Source organism: Humulus lupulus, chromosome 2, assembly GCF_963169125.1.
Source record: "Humulus lupulus chromosome 2, drHumLupu1.1, whole genome shotgun sequence".
Lineage (NCBI taxonomy): Eukaryota > Viridiplantae > Streptophyta > Magnoliopsida > Rosales > Cannabaceae > Humulus > Humulus lupulus.
In genome coordinates this window covers 272783623-272805920 of record NC_084794.1, presented here as the reverse complement: position 1 = coordinate 272805920, position 22298 = coordinate 272783623, and the positions used below count along the sequence as shown (strand labels likewise).

General features: G+C 41.5%; 1 protein-coding gene and 1 long non-coding RNA gene across 2 annotated transcripts; both read right to left on the bottom strand.

Annotated features, from left to right (window-relative positions):
- Window positions 1–4151: 4151 nt before the first annotated feature.
- On the bottom strand, window positions 4152–5630 carry LOC133816687 (uncharacterized). Its single transcript, XR_009885411.1, has 3 exons — window positions 4864–5630; window positions 4709–4783; window positions 4152–4239 (listed from the first exon to the last, which is right to left on the bottom strand). It is a non-coding gene; the product is annotated as an uncharacterized LOC133816687 (long non-coding RNA).
- Window positions 5631–7108: 1478 nt separating this feature from the next.
- LOC133819443 (major allergen Pru av 1-like) lies at window positions 7109–7916 on the bottom strand. Its single transcript, XM_062252705.1, has one exon. The coding sequence runs from the start codon at window positions 7822–7824 to the stop codon at window positions 7342–7344; it is 483 nt and encodes a 160-aa protein (XP_062108689.1). The 5' UTR covers window positions 7825–7916; the 3' UTR covers window positions 7109–7341.
- Between the last annotated feature and the right edge of the window lie 14382 nt (window positions 7917–22298).

Here is a 22298-nt window from a genome sequence, read left to right as displayed (position 1 = left end):
TCCAGGATGATAAAGTATTTGACAGTCATAATCCTTCACTAGCTCCAACCATCTCCTTTGTCTCATATTTAATTCCTTCTGAGTGAAGAAATACTTGAGACTTTTATGATCGGTATATATTTCGCACTTCTCACCATACAGATAATGTCTCCAAATCTTTAGTGCAAAAACAACTGCTGCCAACTCCAGATCATGTGTTGGATACTTCTGTTCATAGTCCTTCAATTGTCTAGAAGCATAAGCTATGACTTTGCCATTCTGCATCAACACACACCCTAAACCTTGCTTTGAAGCGTCACTATAAATCACAAGTCCTCCTGATCCAGATGGAATAGTAAGTACTGGAGCAGAAACCAATCTTTGCTTCAAATCTTGAAAACTTTTCTCACAAGCTTCAGTCCATTCAAACTTATGATTCTTCCTCGTGAGTTGTGTCAATGGCATTGCTATCTTGGAAAATCCTTCAACAAATCTTCGGTAATAGCCTGCTAATCCCATAAAACTCCTTACTTCTGAAACATTTGTTGGTCTATTCCACTTACTAACAACTTCAATCTTTGATGGATCCACCGCAATACCATCTTTTGAGACTATATGGCCCAAAAATGCCACCTTCTCTAGCCAAAATTCACATTTCTTAAATTTGGCATAGAGTTGTTTTTCTTTTAATTTCTCCAACGTCAACCTCAAATGTTCCTCATGTTCTTCTTGGGATCGAGAATACACCAAGATATCATCAATAAACACTATTACAAACTTATCAAGGTAGTCCTTAAACACCCTGTTCATCAAGTCCATGAATGCAGCTGGAGCATTAGTTAATCCAAATGGCATCACAAGGAATATAATGGCCATACCGAGTTCGAAATGCGGTCTTTGGTACATCCTCTTCTCTAATCTTTAATTGATGATACCCAGATCTCAAATCAATCTTTGAAAACACTCCTCTTCCTTGTAATTGATCAAAAAGATCATCAATTCTAGGAAGTGGATACTTATTCTTGATTGTCAACTTGTTCAATTCTCTATAATCAATACACATTCGCATTGTCCCATCCTTTTTCTTCACAAATAGCACTGGAGCTCCCCATGGTGAAAAACTAGGCCTGATAAACTTTTTATCCAGGAGTTCTTGCAACTGTATCTTTAATTCATTTAGTTCTGCTGGTGCCATTCTATAAGGTGCCTTGGACACAGGGGCTGTACCAGGAAGTAGCTCAATCACAAATTCAATTTCTCTGTCTGGAGGCAATCCCGGTAAATCTTCTGGAAATACTTCTAAGAAATCTCTAACTACCGGTACATCTTCCGGTTTTAACTTTTGCTCCTTATACGTGTCAACCACACTGGCGAGATAACCCACACATCCACTTTCCAACAGTCGCCTGGCCTTCATAGCAGAAATTAATGGAATGCAACTTTTTGATGTCGCTCCAGTAAACATAAACTCATCTTCCTCTGAAGGCTTAAATATCACTGTTTTCCTTCTACAATCAATAGTGGCATTATACTTTGAAAGCCAATCCATACCCAAAATCACCTCATAATCGGCCATCTCTAACATTATTAGATCAGCATATAATTCCCTACCATCAATGCAAATAGGAACCCCCCTCAACCAATGAGTAGAATACAGAATCTCTCCAGATGGTAACATTGTACTAAAAACTTTTGACAATTTTTCACACGATCTACCCAACCTTTTTACATATGTCAATGATGCAAATGAATGCGTGGCACCTGAATCTATTAATGCATGAGTGAGAATACCAGATGCAAAAATATCACCTGACACAACAGAGTTGTTGGTATCAGCATCAGCCTGAGTAATCGTGAACACCCTAGCATTTGTCCTCTGAGGTTCATCCTTCATTTGTTGGTTCTTCATCAATGGACAATCTTTGATAAAATGATCCCCCTTGCACATTTGAAGCAGCTCTTAGTTAGAAGCCTGCACTCCCCGAAATGATTCTTTCCACAAGTTTGACATCGTGGCATTTGTTGGAATCCAGGTTGCCTGTTTTGCTGACCTCCTTTAAATTTCTTATTCTGTCCTTGTCTAAATTGGAAATTCTGGGCCCCTCTTTTGTTGTCATTGTGAAAGCGGCTTTGTTCTTTGTTGAATGGAGTGTCTCTACGAGGCATGCTAGTAGCAGCTTTAGCTTTTGTTATTTTTTCTTCTCTGTGTTCAGCTCTCAAAGCTTTCTCCACAGCCTGAGCATAAGAAAGAGGCCCTGTACGTCCCATATCTACATCTCTAGCCAATTCTGGTTGTAGACCCTCTAGGAAGCGATTCACTCTACTAGTTTCAGTGTTAACCAAGTCTGGTGCAAACTTGGCTAACCGGTCAAATGTCCTGGCGTACTCAGCCACTGATAGATTCCCCTGTTGCAATCTAGTGAACTCACTTACTTTGGCAGTCAACACAGCTTCATTATAAAACTTCTCATTGAAGACCAGTTCAAATTCTTCCCAAGTCATCTGATTCACTTCTCTAGTCTGCTTAACCACTTCCCACCAGATCTTAGCATCCTTTTTAAGTGTATGTGCAGCACAAGAAACTTTTTCCCTGTCACTTAGTTGCATGAACTCAAAGATGTCTTCTAAAGAGCTCTTCCAGTCTTGTGCGTCAAGTGGGTCAGTGCTACCTTCAAATACTGGTGGGCGTTGTTTTCGGAACCGTTCATATAATGGTTCCATGGGGTGCACTGCAGGTGGAGCTTGTGGAGGTGGAGCTTGTGGAGGTGTTGGAGTTTCAGTAGGTGGTGTTGGTGCTTGCCTTTGTCGTTGTTCTGCTAACAACTTCTCAATTTGTTCAGCCTGTCTATTCACCACCGCTCGAAGTTGAGCCATTTCTTGTTCATATTTATTGCTGCAAGAGCCTTCAGTAGCCCCCATTCCATGTTCATGATCCATCTATGTTATTATATATCTTTTAAGACAAAATGTCCATAACTTATGTCATTTAGCCAATAAAGCACATGATGCATGCAACCAACACATAATAAATGCACACATAAAACTTACAGATGAACTGAGCATTATCCTTTCCTCAATGTGTACATATGAACGGTCTACAAGAACATTTTAACCATGGCGCTCTGATACCAACTTGTAACACCCTCACTTATTTTAATTAAAACCATATTTGAGGTGTTACGTTTTAAAACTATATCATAATTTATTTCTACGGAAGTCTGGACATTTTTCTTTTTATTTTTTTTTAACTTGAAAACTTATTTCACATTATTTACATTAAACATAAAGTGTGTCTCAAACATATTATACATAAGTATTAAATAACCCAATTTATTTTCAAAACATAACTTCACACTTTATTACAAACATCTCACTGATAACTGAAATAACCCACAAAAAGGTCGATGTGTTCATATGTACAAATCAGGGTCAGGACCATGCTTCAGTTCTCCTCATATCATTTACATATTTCTTTCTCTACCTGCAACACAAGACAACTGTGAGCCTAAAGCTCAGTAAGCAAAGTAATGCGTGCAATGCTAATGATTATCCAATATCAATGGTCATACACAACTTCTTTTTAAATTTTGGGCCCCTTAATATTGTGCACACTGTTTGAATTGGTCAATGCCTGCAGGGCTTGTTACACATACAATATAAAATCCCATGGGTTCTCCTCCGGCTAGCCATCACCACAGTAGGGCACATTAAAAACCTTATTCCATCGTTGCCCCGTCAGGCTCAAGAGTTAAGGCGGCCACACACTGTGGTGTCAATACATATAACAATAACTCATATGGAGGAGAAATAAAAACGGAAATATGGCAAACAATATAATTGGTTCACTAAACCTAGCCCAAATTATTGGGCAGCCACTATAAGCCTACTATAGGCCTCTGTTTACACTTATTAACACTTTCATTTGCCTTTTCAAAACAGTGGCACTGAACTTAAACTTCTTATTACAACTTTCTTTTATGTTGCACAAAACTTGCAAAGGCATCATATAATTAATCATCATAATATCATGCATGGTCTTATATCATATAATAATTTACCATATCACTATTATGCCATGCATACAAATTTATGATGAAGTGTCACTGTATGTTAATACCACTTACTCACAAAATATTCATATAATGCATACTATCACATAACACATAATTCTTGTGTTGCAGTTGAGTACTTTACTTACCTTTTGTCCAAAATATAGTTCACCGTGTAACAAGTGGTGTCTTAGGTATTGATGTGCTTATCCTGACAATGGCATGGATTTCTCATCATAATGAAGGCAGTAAGACATTGAACTCTCATTTAAAAATACCCATAAAACATCATATCAAATTTCATACCCAAAACATGCCTAAAATGCCTTAAACCACCTAGATCGAGCATTAGATTTATCTTAGACATTTGGAGAAATTTTGACAGAGTTTCCCCTTAATTTTAGCTATCCTCAAATATCAAAATCAACCAATAATCAACATCAAATAACCTACCATAACCATATATCCCAAATACCAACATGATTCATCATAATGTTATCATATACCGATTTTGATAAAATTCTTATCTCCTAGATCATCACCCAAATTAAATGAGTCTCCACATATATTCAAACATTTATAAACATATATACTCTCTTATAAACTCAATCAAATAACCAAAAAATCATCTTGTACTCCAAGAACCCCAAAAACCTCATAAAACACAAAATTTCACTTACCGAGCAACTTTTCGGCGAAGACAATCTCTTCAAGCTTTTATAAACCTCAAACCACTTGGAAACCCCAAGAAATATCTTAAAAAGGATAAAACACCATATATAAGCTCTCAGAAAAATTCAAAAACATAGTTTAACTTCCAAGTACAAGAACTTACCATAAAAAGGCTAGAACTAAGCTTAATCTACTTCTTTGGCTTTGATTTCACTTGGATCTCCTTAGAATTTCTTCAAACCAGCCAAGAAATGGTTTTTGGTTTTCTTTTCTCTCTGTTTTTCAGAATAATGGTCGTGCAAAGTGATAAGGTTGATGAAAATTCCTTATTTTCAATGATTTAGCCTTATTGTCAAAAGTTGACACCTTTCATCTCATCATTTCACCTTTTGACTTATGAAAACCTTATCACTTCAATAATTTCGACTTAATCATCTGCTAGGCCTATTATCCTTGTGTGTAAAACACTCACACCAAACCTTAGGTCCATATGACTCCATACCCAATAGTTATGCTTACCCGATCGAGCGTAGCGCACTTATGCTAAGCTCGTTTTGACTTTGCATCAATACCACTGATTATGTATACCTCCCATCGAGAATTGATCTAATGGTTCTAAAACCATTTTTACATCATCAATGAGACCTTAATCATACCTCGATTACATTTGGTAAATCCATAAATACTCAATTTTACACCGAAATACTAGTAATCAACATTGTACTATTTTTCACTACTTAACCTATTTTGCCTTCTATATCTCACTTTCATCACTTAATTCCATGCCTTGTCCATATTTTTCATACTTTCTTATATCTTGAGCACATCAAACACCCATAAAAGACAACTCAAATGCCACAAGGTTAATAATATTGAGCATACATATAGACATCACATACACAACTTTTATACTTATACATGAGAACACTTATAAGAATATGCATATGCTCAAATTATACATATTGTATGATATGTAATGCAATGCAATCATGTGATTATTGGCTATATATATCAAAATAATGTGGGTGCTACAAATAGGACTAAGTTCAAGTTTTAATGCTATTTGAATTTTTATGGTCGATGAAAGAAGGCAACTATATTTACAACTTAAGAGAGAAAATTAAAATGAAAATTTTTATATTTGTTTTGAAAGTCTTATTGTTCTTTATCTATGTTTACTTTTGGTTGGATTGGTAGTTAGTATATGATTTGGATTTTGGTGCTTTTACATATATATTCATGATTTCTTGTTCTAAGGCATCATCTTACTCAATTTCTTTATGTACATATATCTCGTTTCATTGCCTCTACAAGGAAATAGAGACATTCATTCTTTCTTCTCATGGTAAATAACTTTTTATTTGCAAGGATTTCAAGTGTGGACATGGCTTTTTCATCATTCTTCATTTGAGATCATTTTATCTTGGTTTTGAGTGCTTTGATTGTAACTAGCAACTACACATTAATATTTGTTTTGAGTCCATTGGTTGTAATGGGAATTTGATAAATGAGTTTTAAATGAATGTTTTTATGCTCATAATTTAGCTTCTTAATCTACTCTATATTCAACAACAATGTATCACAAATTCTAAAATGCTTCCCTCGGCAATGTCCTAGATTAATCCTAAAAATGTATCTCTCACAAAAAACAATTGAACATCACTATCACAAACAAAAATATGAAACAATAAATCTTTACAATCAACCAATATTCAGCAACAGGCAGCATGCATTTCCCACTAATTTTTTTTTTTAAAAAAAATCAAATTAAAGGAGGCTTTGAAAACTAACTCTATCAATAAATTAACTCAACTACTCCATGCTCTCCTCTGCACTCTCCGAGACAAATTATTATTTTTGATCCATCATACCTTCGAAAATAGCAATGGGTCTCCTAGAATTCAGGTACAGAGTTCGCTTCTTGTTTTGAGCTTCAATGAGGAGAGAATGAGTGACCAAGTTAACAAGAAATTGAGTTTTGAAGAAGCCAACCATAACACAATAACTGATCATGATAAACAACCATACTTGCTTAAAGCTTGAAACTACCAAACCATGATCTACACCAGAGGAATCCATTAAACCATACCAACAGAGGAATCCATTAAACCATACCCAAAAAATGAATTACCAAAAAGAGTGGGGTTTTCTTGAAGAAAGAGGTCGAGTAATGCAAGTGAGAAAGGCTGAGAGGAGAGAGACAGAGCCGGTTGAGTGAAGACTTAGTGAACAGTGAAAACACTGTTTACCCCTGCTGACAAAAGGCTACGAATGTCAGCTAAATTTTTAATGCCCAATTGAACCCCAACCCTTGGATTTGATCCAACAGCTAAATGCTTTTCTCGGAATGGTTTCGTGGACGGGATAGAATCAGTCCCCATATATATATATAAAGATATCTATATAGGTTATTACCATCAAATTATTCACTTGCTTTTTATTAAAATATTGATATTCCAATACAAAACAAATACAACATTTTTCATTCCCACATCATTACAAATATTAACTTCCAAAGTGTTATGAATAATAAATTACAAACCAATCTAACACAAAGAACCAAGCCTCACACATAATTTGGAACTTGAATATAGAAATACTCTTTCTTCTTAATAAGCAAGATGGAAGCCTAAAGGCAGATCTAGTTGTAGGCATCAGGGTTGGCCAAAAGGTAAGCTTCAATAGCCTTGAATAGGTGAGAGGCCTTTTCTTTGCCTTCCTTAACATGCTCCTCCTTGATCTCATGGCCACCTTTGGTATGGTACTTGCTGATGCTCTTGACAATGGATCCTCCATCAGCAGAAGCCACCAAGTTGGTCTCATAGTTGATCTTCTCCACAACATCACCAAGGGCATCACCTTCAATGACAGTGTAATTGTATCTGAAGTTGTCAGCATCAACTGCGTCCACTTGGTGCTTCACATACTTGTACTGACTCCCCTCACCAAAGCTAATCTTCTTGATGGTTCCAGGCCCCCCATTTCCCTCCAAGATCTCAGTGCTCTTAATGGCTTGGGGGACAACTTTGGGGATGAGGTTGTCCGCATCAAGGATCAATGCCTTGAATAGCCTTGCAGGAGGGATAGAAGAGATGGTCTCAGTTTCATATGTGAAAACACCCATTGTGACTTTGAGGAGGAAAGACAGAGGTTTATTATGAACTGAAAGAGAAGAGAATTGAGTGTTTAGGATGATTATGTGGAGTGATGAATATGGTAGTGTTGTTGTTGGAGAGTATTTATAGACTCGTAATTAGTCATGTATGAGTATATGGCAAGTTTGTCTTTTATTTTTATTACCTCGGCTTCTAACTACGAATCTAACCCACAATTGCTGGACTTTTCTGAATGCCATAAACACGGTGACAACGAGATCTGAGCTCATTTATATTTTCTTGGAAAAAAATTTCTAGTCAACAAAAGCATATTCCGTCTTTTTTATTTAATGAAAGGAAAAAAAATAGGGTATCTTAGAAAAATACAAATGAGAAAATCAGCCACAAATTAAAAATGCTCTGCAGAACAAGCCATGCGACCAAAGAATAAAAAGTTAGAAATTTATGCAAATTGCCTTATTAAATCATACACCAATTTTTAAAAAAAATATATATAGAGCGCTACAATTAAACTCATTGTACATATAAATTGTAACTATTACACAGACGTACTAAATTTAGAGTCATTATTTTAGGAGTGTTTATTACAAGACACATTAAGGTGTCTATTTATGGGTTGGTATATTAATTGTGGTTTTGTTAAATTATAATTACCATACCTAAAATATTATATCATGTGTCTTCTAGCATTAAGTTATCTAATTTTAGAGTTGGCTTTAGAAAGAAAAAAAATAAAAAACACTGTACTGTTTTGATAATTTTATTAATAAAATAATCAAAGCTGATGTGTGATGACTTAGATTATCTAGAACTTCAAAGTTGTAAGAATGACTTAGCTTGCACTTTCAACAACGACTCGTGATGGATTCAAGATATTGAGTCAACTGCACCAACCCATCGCTTTCTTTTTCCTTTTCACAAATCAGTGAGAATGGTTTTTAAATTTCTGACTATTACATTATGTAACAAAAAGTCCTTATTCCTTATCCGTTTTAATCAGAATTTGAAAAATAAAATAATAAACAATGGAAAAAGATTAAAAAAAACCATAAATAAAATAACTTTAATCGTTACTTGGGCTAGCTCGGGTGAAAGAAGAGGAATTTTTTTTTTTATTATATAAAAAAATGAATAAAAATAAAATATCTTTATTATCATTATTGGCCGGCTGGTAATTTATATAAAATGAAGTCTATTCTATCATGATCATATATAGTTATGGATGATTATAGGGCACTCCTTTGGTCTTTTTAGTTTTGGGAATTATATTTTGTAATTTTTTTTATAATTGTGTACATTATAGTTATAAGGTTCAAAGATATTATTTTTTATGCGCATAAAAAAATAATTATTTATGCAACAAATTATTTAAATTTTATTTTCTATATTATAAATTATTCGAAATTTCTTAAAATTTACAAATTATTTTAAATAACTAAAAAAAAATATTGCATCAAAAATTCATTCTGAACCAAAAACTAGAGGCACCAGTATACCCTATTTTGGGGTACATGGGAGAATTACCCTATAATTATTACTTGTGGCTTCTAGTTATTTGAGGAGAATATAACTAGCTTAATAAATTTCACACCTTGTTGGACTATATTACGTACTTTGATAATTAGAGAGCATAAAAAAAGTCAATAATTAGGACGTTTCATATAAGTAAAAGAAAATTAAAAAAGTAATTAGTCATACTACTTATTCTTTCCATTTTGTTTATTGTAGCAGCCAAAGTTGAATATATATATATATATATATAATATGATGATAATTGCTAAACTTCAACTAGTTGTGCTGTACCTCAAGCTAAAGATGAAGCTTCTAAAAATGTTTGAAATTGAAACTTAGAAATGTCGGCTTTCTAAAATTTCCCTTATCTGGCGGAAAAATTGTTCGGTACAATATCATTCATTTATTATTTTATTTTGCTATAGAGTCATTCTTTGAATATATAATGATAATTATTATATAGTTTCCGAATTCTCTTATATAATATTATCTAATTTATTTCTTGCAATAACCACGCACATATGTAAGAGTGTAAGAGATGAGAATGTTTGAATATTATAATAAATGTTACATTAACCTATTAAACATTGACACTATTTATAAAAGTGTAATGATACGTGCACCTAAAATATGCACTCAAATATTACACATAATGACATGTCACTACTTTTTAAAACAATGGGTCCCAGTTTTAATAAATGTAATTGGCTAGACTAAACTGCCACATCACTGTGTGTAATGTTTGAGTGTATATTTTGGATGCACATATCATTACTCTTTATATAATTAATCTTATTCACAAAACCGTCCATTAAAATATTTTAGAAAATACTAACATAAAAAGCCAATACGTTAGAGTACTAGCTCTCTCTATATTTTTCGAGTAAAACAAATTAAGGTAAGGTAGAGTTGCGGATCTAGAATTTTTTTCCACTGAGTACAAATTTAAGAATAATTAGTATTTTTTTCCCCGAACTTATAACACTACTAGATCGTATCCCCTAAAATATACGACATGTTCAAAACTCCTCGTGAATTTTTCCATTTACAGAAACATAGTCCTTCTATTAGCCTCATTCTATTTTTCCGTTTCGTAAAACCCTAAATTGGCTATCATAAATAGACAATATATTTTATAACTCAAAAACTATTTTTTGACAAATTTGAAGCAGTTTTCATAACAAGTTTATGATCTGTCGCAACAACTTAAGTTTTACAGATTTTTTTTCTTAAGTCTTAATTTTCTATAAATCATCATATATGTTTATGTTATCCCCGTTTCTTTCAAGATGTACAGGTCCACACTCTAAGTCTATGGGCCGCCTTCCAGGGAGTTAAAGCCCAGATCGAGCCCAGTAGACGAAGAGAAAACGAATATTGGTAGCCCAAGTCTTGGCAAGGCCCAAAGAGCATCCAGGAGTGTAAGCCAGAACCATCGCCAGAGGCATAAACCCGGGACTGCATGCCGGGATGTCTCCCGAGATGCAGTAAAGAGGTCGCGGCTCCCAAGTCCGAGATTGGGCCGGGATCGTTGTGGATGAACCCGGGTCCTAGTAAACAAATCAGGACCTTGTTAAATGAAGAGGGATGTTGGTAAACGAACCTGGGTCGGTTGGCCAAGTTTGGCGTGCTAAAGTACCCCCAACACTGACATCATCCCAAGAAGCATGGAGCTATGTCCCCACAAGTAACATGCAGAGGAGGCTACCTCGGGAATGTACGTCGTTGGTTCAGAACCGCGCCGCCACTCCACTGACAGATGTTGTCCCCGGAATCTTCCTCGTAGCCCATAACACCCAGACTGAAGCACCTGTTTATCGCGAGTCTTATAATGTGATCATGTTTGGGCTAGCCCAATGGGCCTTTGTTAATATATGTTTTATATTTCAATCCTTTGTATTGAGCCTCCATCAGAGAGCAAATAATATTTACACCCTTATTGGTATTGTATTAGCCTGGCCCAAGCCCAATGCACTCACTTGCCTATAAATATGAATAGTGGTGCACTAAGGAGGGGATCCATACTTTCTCTTTTAAGCAATTAGTGTGCTAAAACTTGTAGAGGATACCATTGTCAAAAGCTCTCTAAGCTCTAATACAACTGACTCGTGGACTAAGGCTCATTAACGCCCCAACCACGTAAAAACTCTGCTTGCAACTTCTAGATCCCTTCTTCTTAAGCTCTTTTATCTTTCATAATTCTAGTTTCCTTCATTGAGAGCTGAAGAAAGCTTGAGTTAATCTTGAACATCTGCAACAATGGTGAACACAAGACACACCACTTTCGACCCTACTAACCATGAACAAGGCAATGGAGAGTCACTGCCTAGCCAACCTCTTCCTCAGAACCAACCTGAGGACGCACCTCACCAGACGCCCCAGCCTGACGAGTCGCAAAAATACGAAGGTGGAGCAGATTATGAGGAAGATTACTACGAGGAAGAAGAGGGAAATGAGGGGCAATGCCATGACATCGAAGCTAAGGATCCAGCGATCCCAGAAGAAGTAGTCCCCGATTAGGAGGACCCAGAGGTGAGAAAACTAAGATAGCAAGTCCTGGACCAAGAGGCCAGGATTGCTAAACAAAAAGAAGCCACTCGACGGATGCAAGAATCCCTCCTGGCCCAAGGGCTGGCGGCCAGTCCTCCAGTTGTTCAGTCTCCAAGAACACAACCGCCTGCCCCACATGCTAGGAATAACGTGCCCGAGAATGCAAGGCCAATTTCTCCCCCGGGACAAGCTCCTGAACAGGGCCCGACTAACCCGGCCCAAGAGAAAGGGAGGGCCAAAGCATCCAACCCTGAGGGAAAAATAAACCCCTGAGAAAAACTCCTCCCATTCAGAAAAGTGGGCCCAACCCTCGGCCGCTCCCTAGGAGAGAGAAGGTGTGTCCCGTCCCAGGATGGGATCACCCGATTGATCCGCAAGGGACACGCCCGCAAGGTACCAGGCCCCAGGCTACCCCCAAGAGGACTGGACGGGAATGGTTTTTCCGCCCAAGCACCTACGTTAATAAAGATCACCAAGGATGCCAGAATGATGACGAGCCAAACGCCCTTAGCTCAGGGGACGACACGTCCCGAATAGATGTGCGCAACGGGCTGAACGCTCGAAAGGAACAGGCCCTCAATGAAAAGATCTGCCCCCGAGGAGGCGATTTAAGAAACAATCTCAACGACAGAAGGAACGAGAGAGTTTCCCTAGATGATGGTACGACCAAACAGTTTATGGAGCAGCTGGCCGCCTTAAAAAAGGAGACGGACCGCCTGGTCCGCAAGCAGGAGGGAGGAGACTTCGACCCCGCACAGTCTACCCGTTTACCCGAGTACGGAGTCGCACCAGTCGGGTACAATGCTGCTCCCGGCGGGGCCCAGCCGTCCCAGATGGGGGGAACCGAGGCAAGTGTGAATCCCTCCCGGGGAAAGAGATCTGGGAAGGGAAAAAATCGGTCCAAACCCTCTAAGAAGGGTAAGAGGGGCTACGAGCCCCAGTATTCAGAGTAAACCAACCTAGTGGATACTAGGAAAAACATATACCTGGCCACAGAAAGAGCGGTTCATTACCGGAAACCAGCCCCTATGTTCAAAGGGGGGAAGAACCCAAGGGAAACCAGCAAAAGGTGTGTGTACCATAAGGAGGTGGGCCACACAATTGAAGAATTTCGACAGCTGAAGGACGAAATCAAAAATTTGATCAAGCTGGGACATCTCCACCAGTGGGTTGGGATGCACGTGGGTGTTCCAGGACTGTCAACGGTCCCCGGACAGCCCACGATCCCGGGCACACCTGGAGCGTACCCACCTCCCCTGGGAGGATACACGAAGGGCCTGGGAGCATAGGCCCTGTAATGCCCCAAATTCTCCGATGTGGTTTAATGGCGGGATTAGTAGGCCGGGAGGGCCATACTTGTTTAGTTAAGCCATTAAATGATATTATGCATGTATATGTGAATTATATTATAATATGATGTTAAATTCATGCATGTTGGTCCACATGTTTAATTACATGGGTGTGATGGTAATTTGGCCCGTTGAGGGTATAATTGTATGCATGGATGATATGTGTTGAGACCACATTATAATGTGGGTTTGTTCGAGCTTTTCGGCATGAGACGACCATGGTATGTTAATTAGCAGTCTAGTCATAACAGGTTTAAGTTCGAGGCTCGGGAGGAGTCTCGGGGTGATTTTAATGGTTAGTGTGTTACCGGGTATTAGAGGGTAACGGGATATGAATTATTGGTGTTTGGGATTATTGAGAATAGCGGGAATTGGAGAGCGTTAATTATGATAACGAGATAGGTTGGAAAGAACAGATTTTCCCTTAGGAGCCTTTGGAAACCCTTAAATGACCTAGGGGTATAATGGTCTTTTTACCCCTAGGATAGATATAAACTGAGTTTAGTAGTAAAGTTGATGAGAAAAACAGAGCAAGTTTGGAGCTTACCCGTACCTTCTTCGTCTTCCATTTTCTTTGTGATTTTTGGTGATCTTGTTGAGGATTTAAGCTTGGGAAATAGACCTTGGGAGTTTGGGAGAGTGTACCACCATTGAAGAGCATCACAACCTGAGTTTGAGGTAAGTTTCCAGCCATTAGTTTTCTGGTATGCTCTGTTTTGGTGTTAGTTTTCAGCTTGTGATTTTGTTGTGGATAGTTGGAATTAATGGAAGTTTTGGTTGAGATTTCACTTAGGTTTTGTTAAGGGAGTGATATAGATCAAGTTTAGGGGTTGTATTGGAGGCTTGAGTGGTGTTTAAGCTTGGATTGAAAGGTTGGTTCCAAGAGAAATCGCAAGGGAAGAAAAATAGGGATTTTTGCTGAAATGGAGGTTGGGCCGCGGCATGGCCAGGGAGGGCCGCGACCCTTGAGGAGTGCTGAAGTTGGCCGCCTCTATTTGAGGGGCGGGCCACGGACCCTTAGTGGCTTTTTGGCCAGAAATGGCTTTTCGGCTCGGGGATGCGAGCCTTAGGCCTCGAGGTCGATCCTACTACCCGGTTTAGTAGTGTTTGATGTCTCGGAGGCTAGGTTTTGGTTTGGGAACCCTTTATTATTCATTTTATTGATGGAATCCCATAATTGGTTATGACCAGGTAATCGCTAAAGGACCAAAAGGTTGATCGTTCTCAAGGGTCGTTCTTATTATTAATTCTCGCTCGAACAGGAGGTAAGAAAACTGCACCCCGTGTATATGTGACATGCGAGTTTGGTATTGAGGCATGTTGATTGATAAATGTGGACATGGATTTCATATTAAATGCTAATGAATATTGATTATCTGTATGTGGCACTGACTTATTAATCAGAACCGGCAACGGTGTTAGATCCATTTGTGAAGCTGTGATTTATTAGTCAAGTTCACAATGAGTTGAACACTAGTCGTGTTTTACTGACCTAAGAGTCAGAAATGGCATAGCGTCGTGAACGCCGAGCCAAATGAAGCTTAGATCTAATCGATATCAGCGTTGAATGACTCATATGGGGTATTAATGCTGGATCGACTAGAAGGTCGATGAAAATTATAAGCGCTTGGCTAGTCTAAGACTAGTTATTCAGAGCCAGGGCATATGGCCCCGGTGACTGTTTGTCACATGGCTAAAGGGTGTTGTCCCCACTTTTTTTACTGTTGCGACTGTCACCTATTTGTTTGGACTGTTGGTCCTGGATGATTATTACAATTCTTGTTGATATTATATCATGTTGTATTATGTTTTCTTGCTGGGCCTTGGCTCATGGGTGATATGTGGTGCAGGTAAAGGGAAAGAAAAGCTCACCCAACCTTGAGTGGAGAGCTTAGGTGGTGATGTGTAAATATGCGGCTGCTTGACCACCACGGCCAAGGCGTTCTCAGAGGAACTAGGGGGTTTACCCTATTTTTTCCGCTTAGGTCGGCGGGGTTGTAAATTTGAAACAGTAATGACCATTTTGTACTGAGAACAACTTGTAAATGTTTTGATTAGCTCTACAGAGCAGTTTGTAATGAAAAATATCCATTCCTTTTTATTAATTTTCCGCCTTAACCTGTTAATTACACTTAGAGAACGTTTTTAACCAAAGGACTCGGGTAGCGGGTCAAATTTCCGGTTCACCGCTCACCATAACTGTTATGGGGTAACTAGGGCGTTACAGGACCCTTAGAGGGCCCCTGCTGTGTAGGCGCTCGGACATGGAATGCCCTGCCCCGCTAGGGTTGCGCCCCCGCGAGTAGATGGTCACGTAGCCACCATCTCGGGCAGGCCCCATTTGGAAGGATCGTCCTGGAATGATCAAAAGCGCTACCTCAGCGAACTTGATCACGAGCAAGAGGTATGCCCTTTGGTCCAAGCACCGGCTCAATGCCAGAAGCTGATGAACCTCCCCATCTCCTTCACGGAAGAAGACACCTGCAACGTCCATTTCCCGCATCATGACCCTCTAGTCATTAATGCCCACATAGCTAACAAGATGGTGTCCCGAGTGTTGGTGGACGACGGGAGCTCCTTCAACATTTTGTTCAAACTAGCCTTCGTCACAATATGCTTGACTAAGGAAGATCTGGCATCATGCCCAACCCAGATCTACGGTTTCAATGGAGATTCGATACACCCGATGGGAAAAATCCAGTTGCCCATAGCTCTGGGGAACGAGACCCAAGGCTCATTCAAATTTTGTACATTTGTAGTGGTGGACTACCCCACCGCGTACAACATCATCTTCGATCGGCCTGCACTGGTCGACTTCGGGGTTATCACCTCCATCCGCCACCTCTGCATAAAGTTCCCCTAGGACAATGAAGGGGTAGGAATAGTCCGGGGAGATCAGAAGAGCACCCGGAAATGTTACCATGTATCTGCCCAGCCCGTTTACATGGTCCATGAAGAACCTTTTGAGGAGGAAAACGCCGATCCATTCCCGCCTCCACCCGTGGTAAGAAGGATTGTCCGGGAAGAAGATGAGCTGGACCCGCGGATAGGGGAGGATCGTATACTAGAGCCCATGGAGGAAATTGAATAGGTGTGCATCAGCAAAACCGACCCGACCAAGGTAATCCTAGTCGGGAAGAACCTAAGTACAGAAGTCCGGGTCGCCATCATCGCCCGGGTGAAAGAGAACCAGGATGTCCTGGCCTGGTCTCATTCGGATATGACTGGGATCTACCACAATATCATCTGCCACGCCTTAAATATCGACAAGGACGCAGGCCCGGTCTGACAGAAACGGAGACCCCTATGGGTGGAAAGAGTGAAATCTCTCAAGCTGGAAGTTGAAAAGTTATACTCGATCAACTTCATCTGAAAAGCTTTATATCCCGTGTGGCTAGCCAATCCAGTGCTGGTGCCTAAGCCAAACGGGACTTGGAGAACGTGCATCAACTTCGCAGATCTTTTCCACTCCATCGAATCGATCAGATGGTGGACACAACATCCAGCTACGAAATCTTGAGCTTTATGGATGCATATTCATGCTACAACCAAATCTCTATGCATGTAGCAGACCAGGAACATACAAGCTTCCAAACTGACAAGGGGTTGTACTGTTACATCGTCATGCCCTTTGGACTCTAAAACGCCAGAGTCACATATCAGCGGCTCGTCAATAGAATGTTCCGAGCCCAGCTAGGAAGGAATAGTGAGGTCTACATCGACGATATGTTGGTCAAGTCCAAGACCTCCGGAGCACACGCTGTGATCTGGCTGAAGCCTTTGCGATCATTCGAAGGTATGGGATGAAGTTGAATCCCAAAAAATGCACCTTTGGTGTGGCATCCGGGAAGTTCCTGGGATTCAAGTAAGCTACTGGGGAATAGATGCCAATCCAGAAAAAATCAAAGCACTGATTGACATACTCTTGCCACGGAAGCACAAAGATGTTCAGAGCCTGGCAGGGTGAATAGCCGCTTTGTCTCAAAGGCCACAGACAAGTGCATCTCGTTATTCAACGTCCTTTGGGGAAGCAAAAGGTTTGAATGGTTGGTTGAATGCGAATAGGCTTTCCAAAAACTAAAAGAACATCTGGCATGATCACCAATTCTAGCAAAACCGGTGGAGGGAGAACCATTGTACCTCTATTTGGTCGTGACCGAACACGCCATCAACGCCGCATTAGTACAGGAAGGCCCAGCTCCCGGTCTATTATGTAAGCAAAAGGATATTAGGTGCAGAATCACAATACCCACTTATCAAAAAGTTGACATTTTGCCTACAAATTGCATCTCGGAAGCTTAGGCCTTATTTTCAGGCCCATGCCATAAGAGTTCTGACCAACCATCCTTTGCGACAAGTGTTGCATAAACCTGAATCATCGGGAAGGATCTTGAAGTGGGCCATGGAACTAAGTCAGTTTGACATTGCGTATGTCCCTCGAATATCAATCAAGGGGCAGGCCCTGGCCGACTTCATCGTGGAATGCTCAGGGATCACTGAAGAAGACAATCTCGTTGATCCCACAACACCCTTGTGGAAGGTTTTTGTAGATGGAGCCTCGAATGAAAATGGAGCAAGAGTCGGAATCATCCTAGTGTCACTGTAGGGACACTAATTGCAAAGCGCCCTGCGTTTCTAGTTCAAGGCTTCGAACAACGAGGCCGAGCATGAGGCCATGTTGGCTGGACTGCGCCTAGCTCGGGAAGTAGGGGCTGCAAGCCTAGAGATCTATAGCGACTCCCAATTGGTTGCCAGGAAAATCTCGGGAGAATACCAAACAAAAGGGGGGAGGATGGCAGCTTATGTGACGAAAACGCGGGAGATACTTCGGTCTTTCAAGAGGCACTCCATCTGAAAGATCCCAAGGGAAAAAACGTGTTTGCAGACACGTTGGCAAAGCTGGCCACGGATGCTGGGGCAGAAGTTTTTGGGCTGGTCCCGATCAACCATCTCCCACGCCGACTATTCAAGCCCCCACGATCAACGCTATAGAATACTCCACATCCTGGATGGGACCCATCATCCAATAGCTAACAACTGGAGGGTTGCCCACGGACAGGGCTGCTGCCAGGAAGCTTCTGTACCAGGTCCATAGATACGTCATGATGGAAGGAAAACTCTATCACTGAGGGCTATCCATGCCATACCTCCGATGCGTGTCCGGGACCGAAATGAGTGCAATCATGCACGAGGTGCACGAAGGCTTCTGCGGAGATCATACAGCCGGACTCAGCTTGTCCAAAAAATCCTATGCCAAGGATATTTTTGCCCAACCATGAAGAAAGACTGTGTTGATTACGTCCGTAAGTGCGAACAACGCCAAAGGTACGCAAAGATCCCACGAGCCCCTCCAACGGAAATAACTCTAATGACGAGTCCCTGGCCTTTCACATTATGGGGAATCGACCTAGGAGGATCGCTCCCGACCGAAAAAGGTAGAGTGAAGTATGCAATCGTGGCTATCGACTACTACACCAAGTGGGTTGAAGCAGAACCCATGAACACCATCACCTCAAATAAGGCCTTGGACTTTGTCACCAACAACATCGTGTGCCGGTACGGGCTCCCTTACAAGATTGTGCCCGACAACGGGAAGCAATTTGACAGCATCCACTTCACGGACTTCTGTGAAAGGCACAACATCATGAAAAGCTTCTCCGTGGTAGCGAGGCCTCAAGCAAACGGGCAAACAGAGGTCGTCAACAAAATCTTGAAGGGGACACTAAAGAAAAAGCTTTAAGCCTGCAAGAGCAAATGGCCAGAGGAGTTGCCCAGCGTACTATGGGCATACCGGACCACCGAACGAACGTCTACCGGACACACTCCTTACTCCATCGTATACGGATGTGAAGTCGTCATCCCGGTGGAAATAGTTGTCCCGTCCCATAGAAGGGACACGTATGATCCCACTCAAAACCACGCCTTACTCTAGGAATCCTTAGATCTTATCGAACAGATCCGGGAAGAATCTCAAGTTCAGTTGTAGATGTATCAAGGCAAGATCTCTCGGCATTTTAACTCAAAAGTAAAGAGTCGAAGGTTTGAAACTGGCGACCTAGTCCTAAGGAGAGTCTTCCCTGCAACCCAAGATCCAGGAGTGGGGGTTTTGAGCCCAAACTGGGAAGGACCATACAAAATCCAACATGAAGTATGTCTGGGAACGTACCGCTTAAGGCGACTTGACGGGACCGAAGTCCCAAGGGCCTGGACCTAGTCCCAAGTACTATCAGTAGTCAGGAGAGCATGTTTCAGTTTTTAATTTTCCTTATAAACAAGACGATCTTATGAATAATAAAAATGATGTGTTCAAAACATCATACATAAAAAAAAAATTGTGAAACAATGAAATTTCTCGTCCATCTCCATAAATCAGTGACCCACGACCAGTCCTCGCTCACTTGGAGGGGGGGGGGGGGGGGGGGGTATATCCATTCATACGAGCAAGTCCGAGAACAAAAACAAAACAGGAAGCTAAATGCTCTTGGTTCGAACCATATAAACGAATAGTAATGGAAGCCCAACTACTAACGAAAGGACGCAAGGCTAACGCCTAGTTCCAACCCAGACCGACAAGGTCCAAGGGTACAAACCAAGTAGAACGCAAGGCTCAGGCCTAGTCCCAACCCGGACATACATGGTCTAGGAGTACAAACTCAAAAGGACCTAAGGCTCAGGCCTAATCCTGGCCCAGACATACATGGCCCAGAGGTATAATATCCAGTAGGACGTGCGGGCCAGCCCTAATCCTAACCCAGACATGCATGGTCCGGGGATATAAAATACCTAAAAATCGGTGGACCAAGCGTGGTCCCAAATAAAATGTTTACGACCACGTCTTCTCTGCAATAGCACATGACCATTGGAGCACGAGTCCCGAGTATAAGTTATCTAAAATTAGTCTCATAAACAGCCCAGGCCATGGGAACATAATCCATGTTTCAAAATAAGCTAATCAACTAATCCCTGATGGTCCAGACCATCGAAACTTGAACACTAGAATTGAGACAAATAAATTTAGTGATAATTATCAACTCCCTAATGGCCCGGGCCATTAGAACCTGAACGACAGGGTTAAAGCAAGTTAATAAATTGAAATCTAAAAAGTGATCTCTGATGGTCCGGGCCATTGGAGCCCATATTGTAAAAATTGGGGTAACTCACTCCAGGCCATAAGGATCCGAACACGAGTCACCAAAAGAGACGTTTTCTACAGTTTTTCCCCCAATGGTCCCGGCCATTGGAACCGGGACCAAACATTCGATTCATTCATGATTGGTGATAAAACACTTAGCGAAAGCTTAACGAATGGAAACAGGAAAACCTTGTGTGAGAAACGAATAAATATATAAAGATTGTTTCAAATGCACCTGCGTCGACAAAGTGTTACAAATAAAGAGAGAAAGAAAAATAAAAGACTCGGGCCTCCGGGTTAGCTCCATCCGCCTCTTCCTCGTCCAAGGGCTCCGCGTCAACTTTTTCCTTGGCCTCAAACTCAGCTCTTTTTGCAGCAGGATCGGGGTAAAGTAGGAGGTTCATGCTTTTTTCTTGGAGCCAGGCCATGTAGATGGCCTCGTCGAAGGTAGCCTCCAGCAAGGGATCCACTTGTTCTTTCTCTTGACGGGTCTCCCCGTGCACTTTCACCTCCAATTGAAGCAAATGTACCAATGCTTGGATCCAAGACTCGGGACTGGTGATCCTCTCCCGATCCTTGGTAGACTGGGCTTCGGCCGCCTCCAATTGAGCCTTGACTCGGAGAAGCTCCGCCTCCAAATCATCCACCAGCTTTCTATTTTCGGCTTCCCTCCGGGACAAAGTCTCTTTGAGTTGAAAAAGAGTCTTGGAAGCCTCTTCGCGGTCCGCTTTGGCCTGAGCCGCCTCCTTGACCAGGGCTACTTTAGCGGTTTCCCGCTGGTTCACGGTCGCCTCTAGCTCTAATTGGCTCGTCTCCATTATAATCGCCATCTCGGCCACCAAGTCGGCGTTCCGATGGGCCAGTAAAGCGTCCTGGAATGAATTGATGTTAGACAAATATGAAGAACTAAAAATACGGGAAGAAAAAAGAGGTGTAAACGGATAATTTACAGCAGTGGCCTGATGCCAGATCGCCTGGGAAATGAATAGCTCGTCCTGGTTCGCTATAGTGGCGTACCGCTTTAACTACAAGTTGGACATTGTAGCCCCAACCTGCTCCAACAATTCTGTGGTGAATGGTGCCGTGTCCTTCCCTAGTTTGGGACGAAGCCCAGTCTTAGCAACAAGCCGGTTCATGATTGGCTGGGAAGCACTAAAGGTTGCTGGATGCTCTGAGAACTCGACCTTACGATGAATCATCAAGGCCTGATAAACCTCCTCCCTTTTCTCCCGACCATTCTCCCACGTCCAGGACACCATTTTGGGTCGCTCATCCTGCAGGATTGCCTCTCCCTCTTTGGGCAAAGACGGATGGATGGGAAGCACGGGCGCTTCCGGAAGTTCCTGGGTGGCGAGCTGACTTTCCCCAGAGGACTCCTCGGCTGAGCGAGCATCTTTGGTCTTGGCCCTCTTCCCTCTTTTCGTGGACTCACCCGCGCTTAAGTTCGCGGTCCTCTTCCCGGATCCCCGACATACCAGTGGTTCCCGCTCCAGGTTGATTACCAGAGCATGAGCAAGAAGAGGTAGGACAGTTTCAGCGTGAACTGTCGTCATAGGGACCACGGCTGAGGCCTCCCCAACAGATTTCGGCTCCGGCACCGAACCCCCAAGGATCGCGTCTATCGCCTTTAGTTTGGGCGCGCCTTTAGCAGTTTTCTTAGCCAAAGCCCTAGCCTTGGCAGCCCGGGCCTCAAGCGCCTGCTTCATCTTCTCCACCAGGTTGGACATGTCGGAGTCTTCTGAAATGGATAAACAGAAAGGGAATTAGCAAAATAAACGAGTCAGGATAAGTGAGTAAAAACAAAGTTAGAAGTACTCCGGGACGAACCCGTGCCTAGAACTCAGACTCGACTCAATTCTCCTAAGGTGAAGGAATGGACTCGATCTCCCATGTCATCCAGGTCCAGGAAGTTCCCATATTGAAGGAACTCGGACGAGTA

Excerpts from the sequence above, each read along its gene's own strand:
- LOC133819443 (XM_062252705.1), bottom strand. The coding sequence starts at position 7,824 with ATGGGTGTTTTCACATATGAAACTGAGACCATCTCTTCTATCCCTCCT.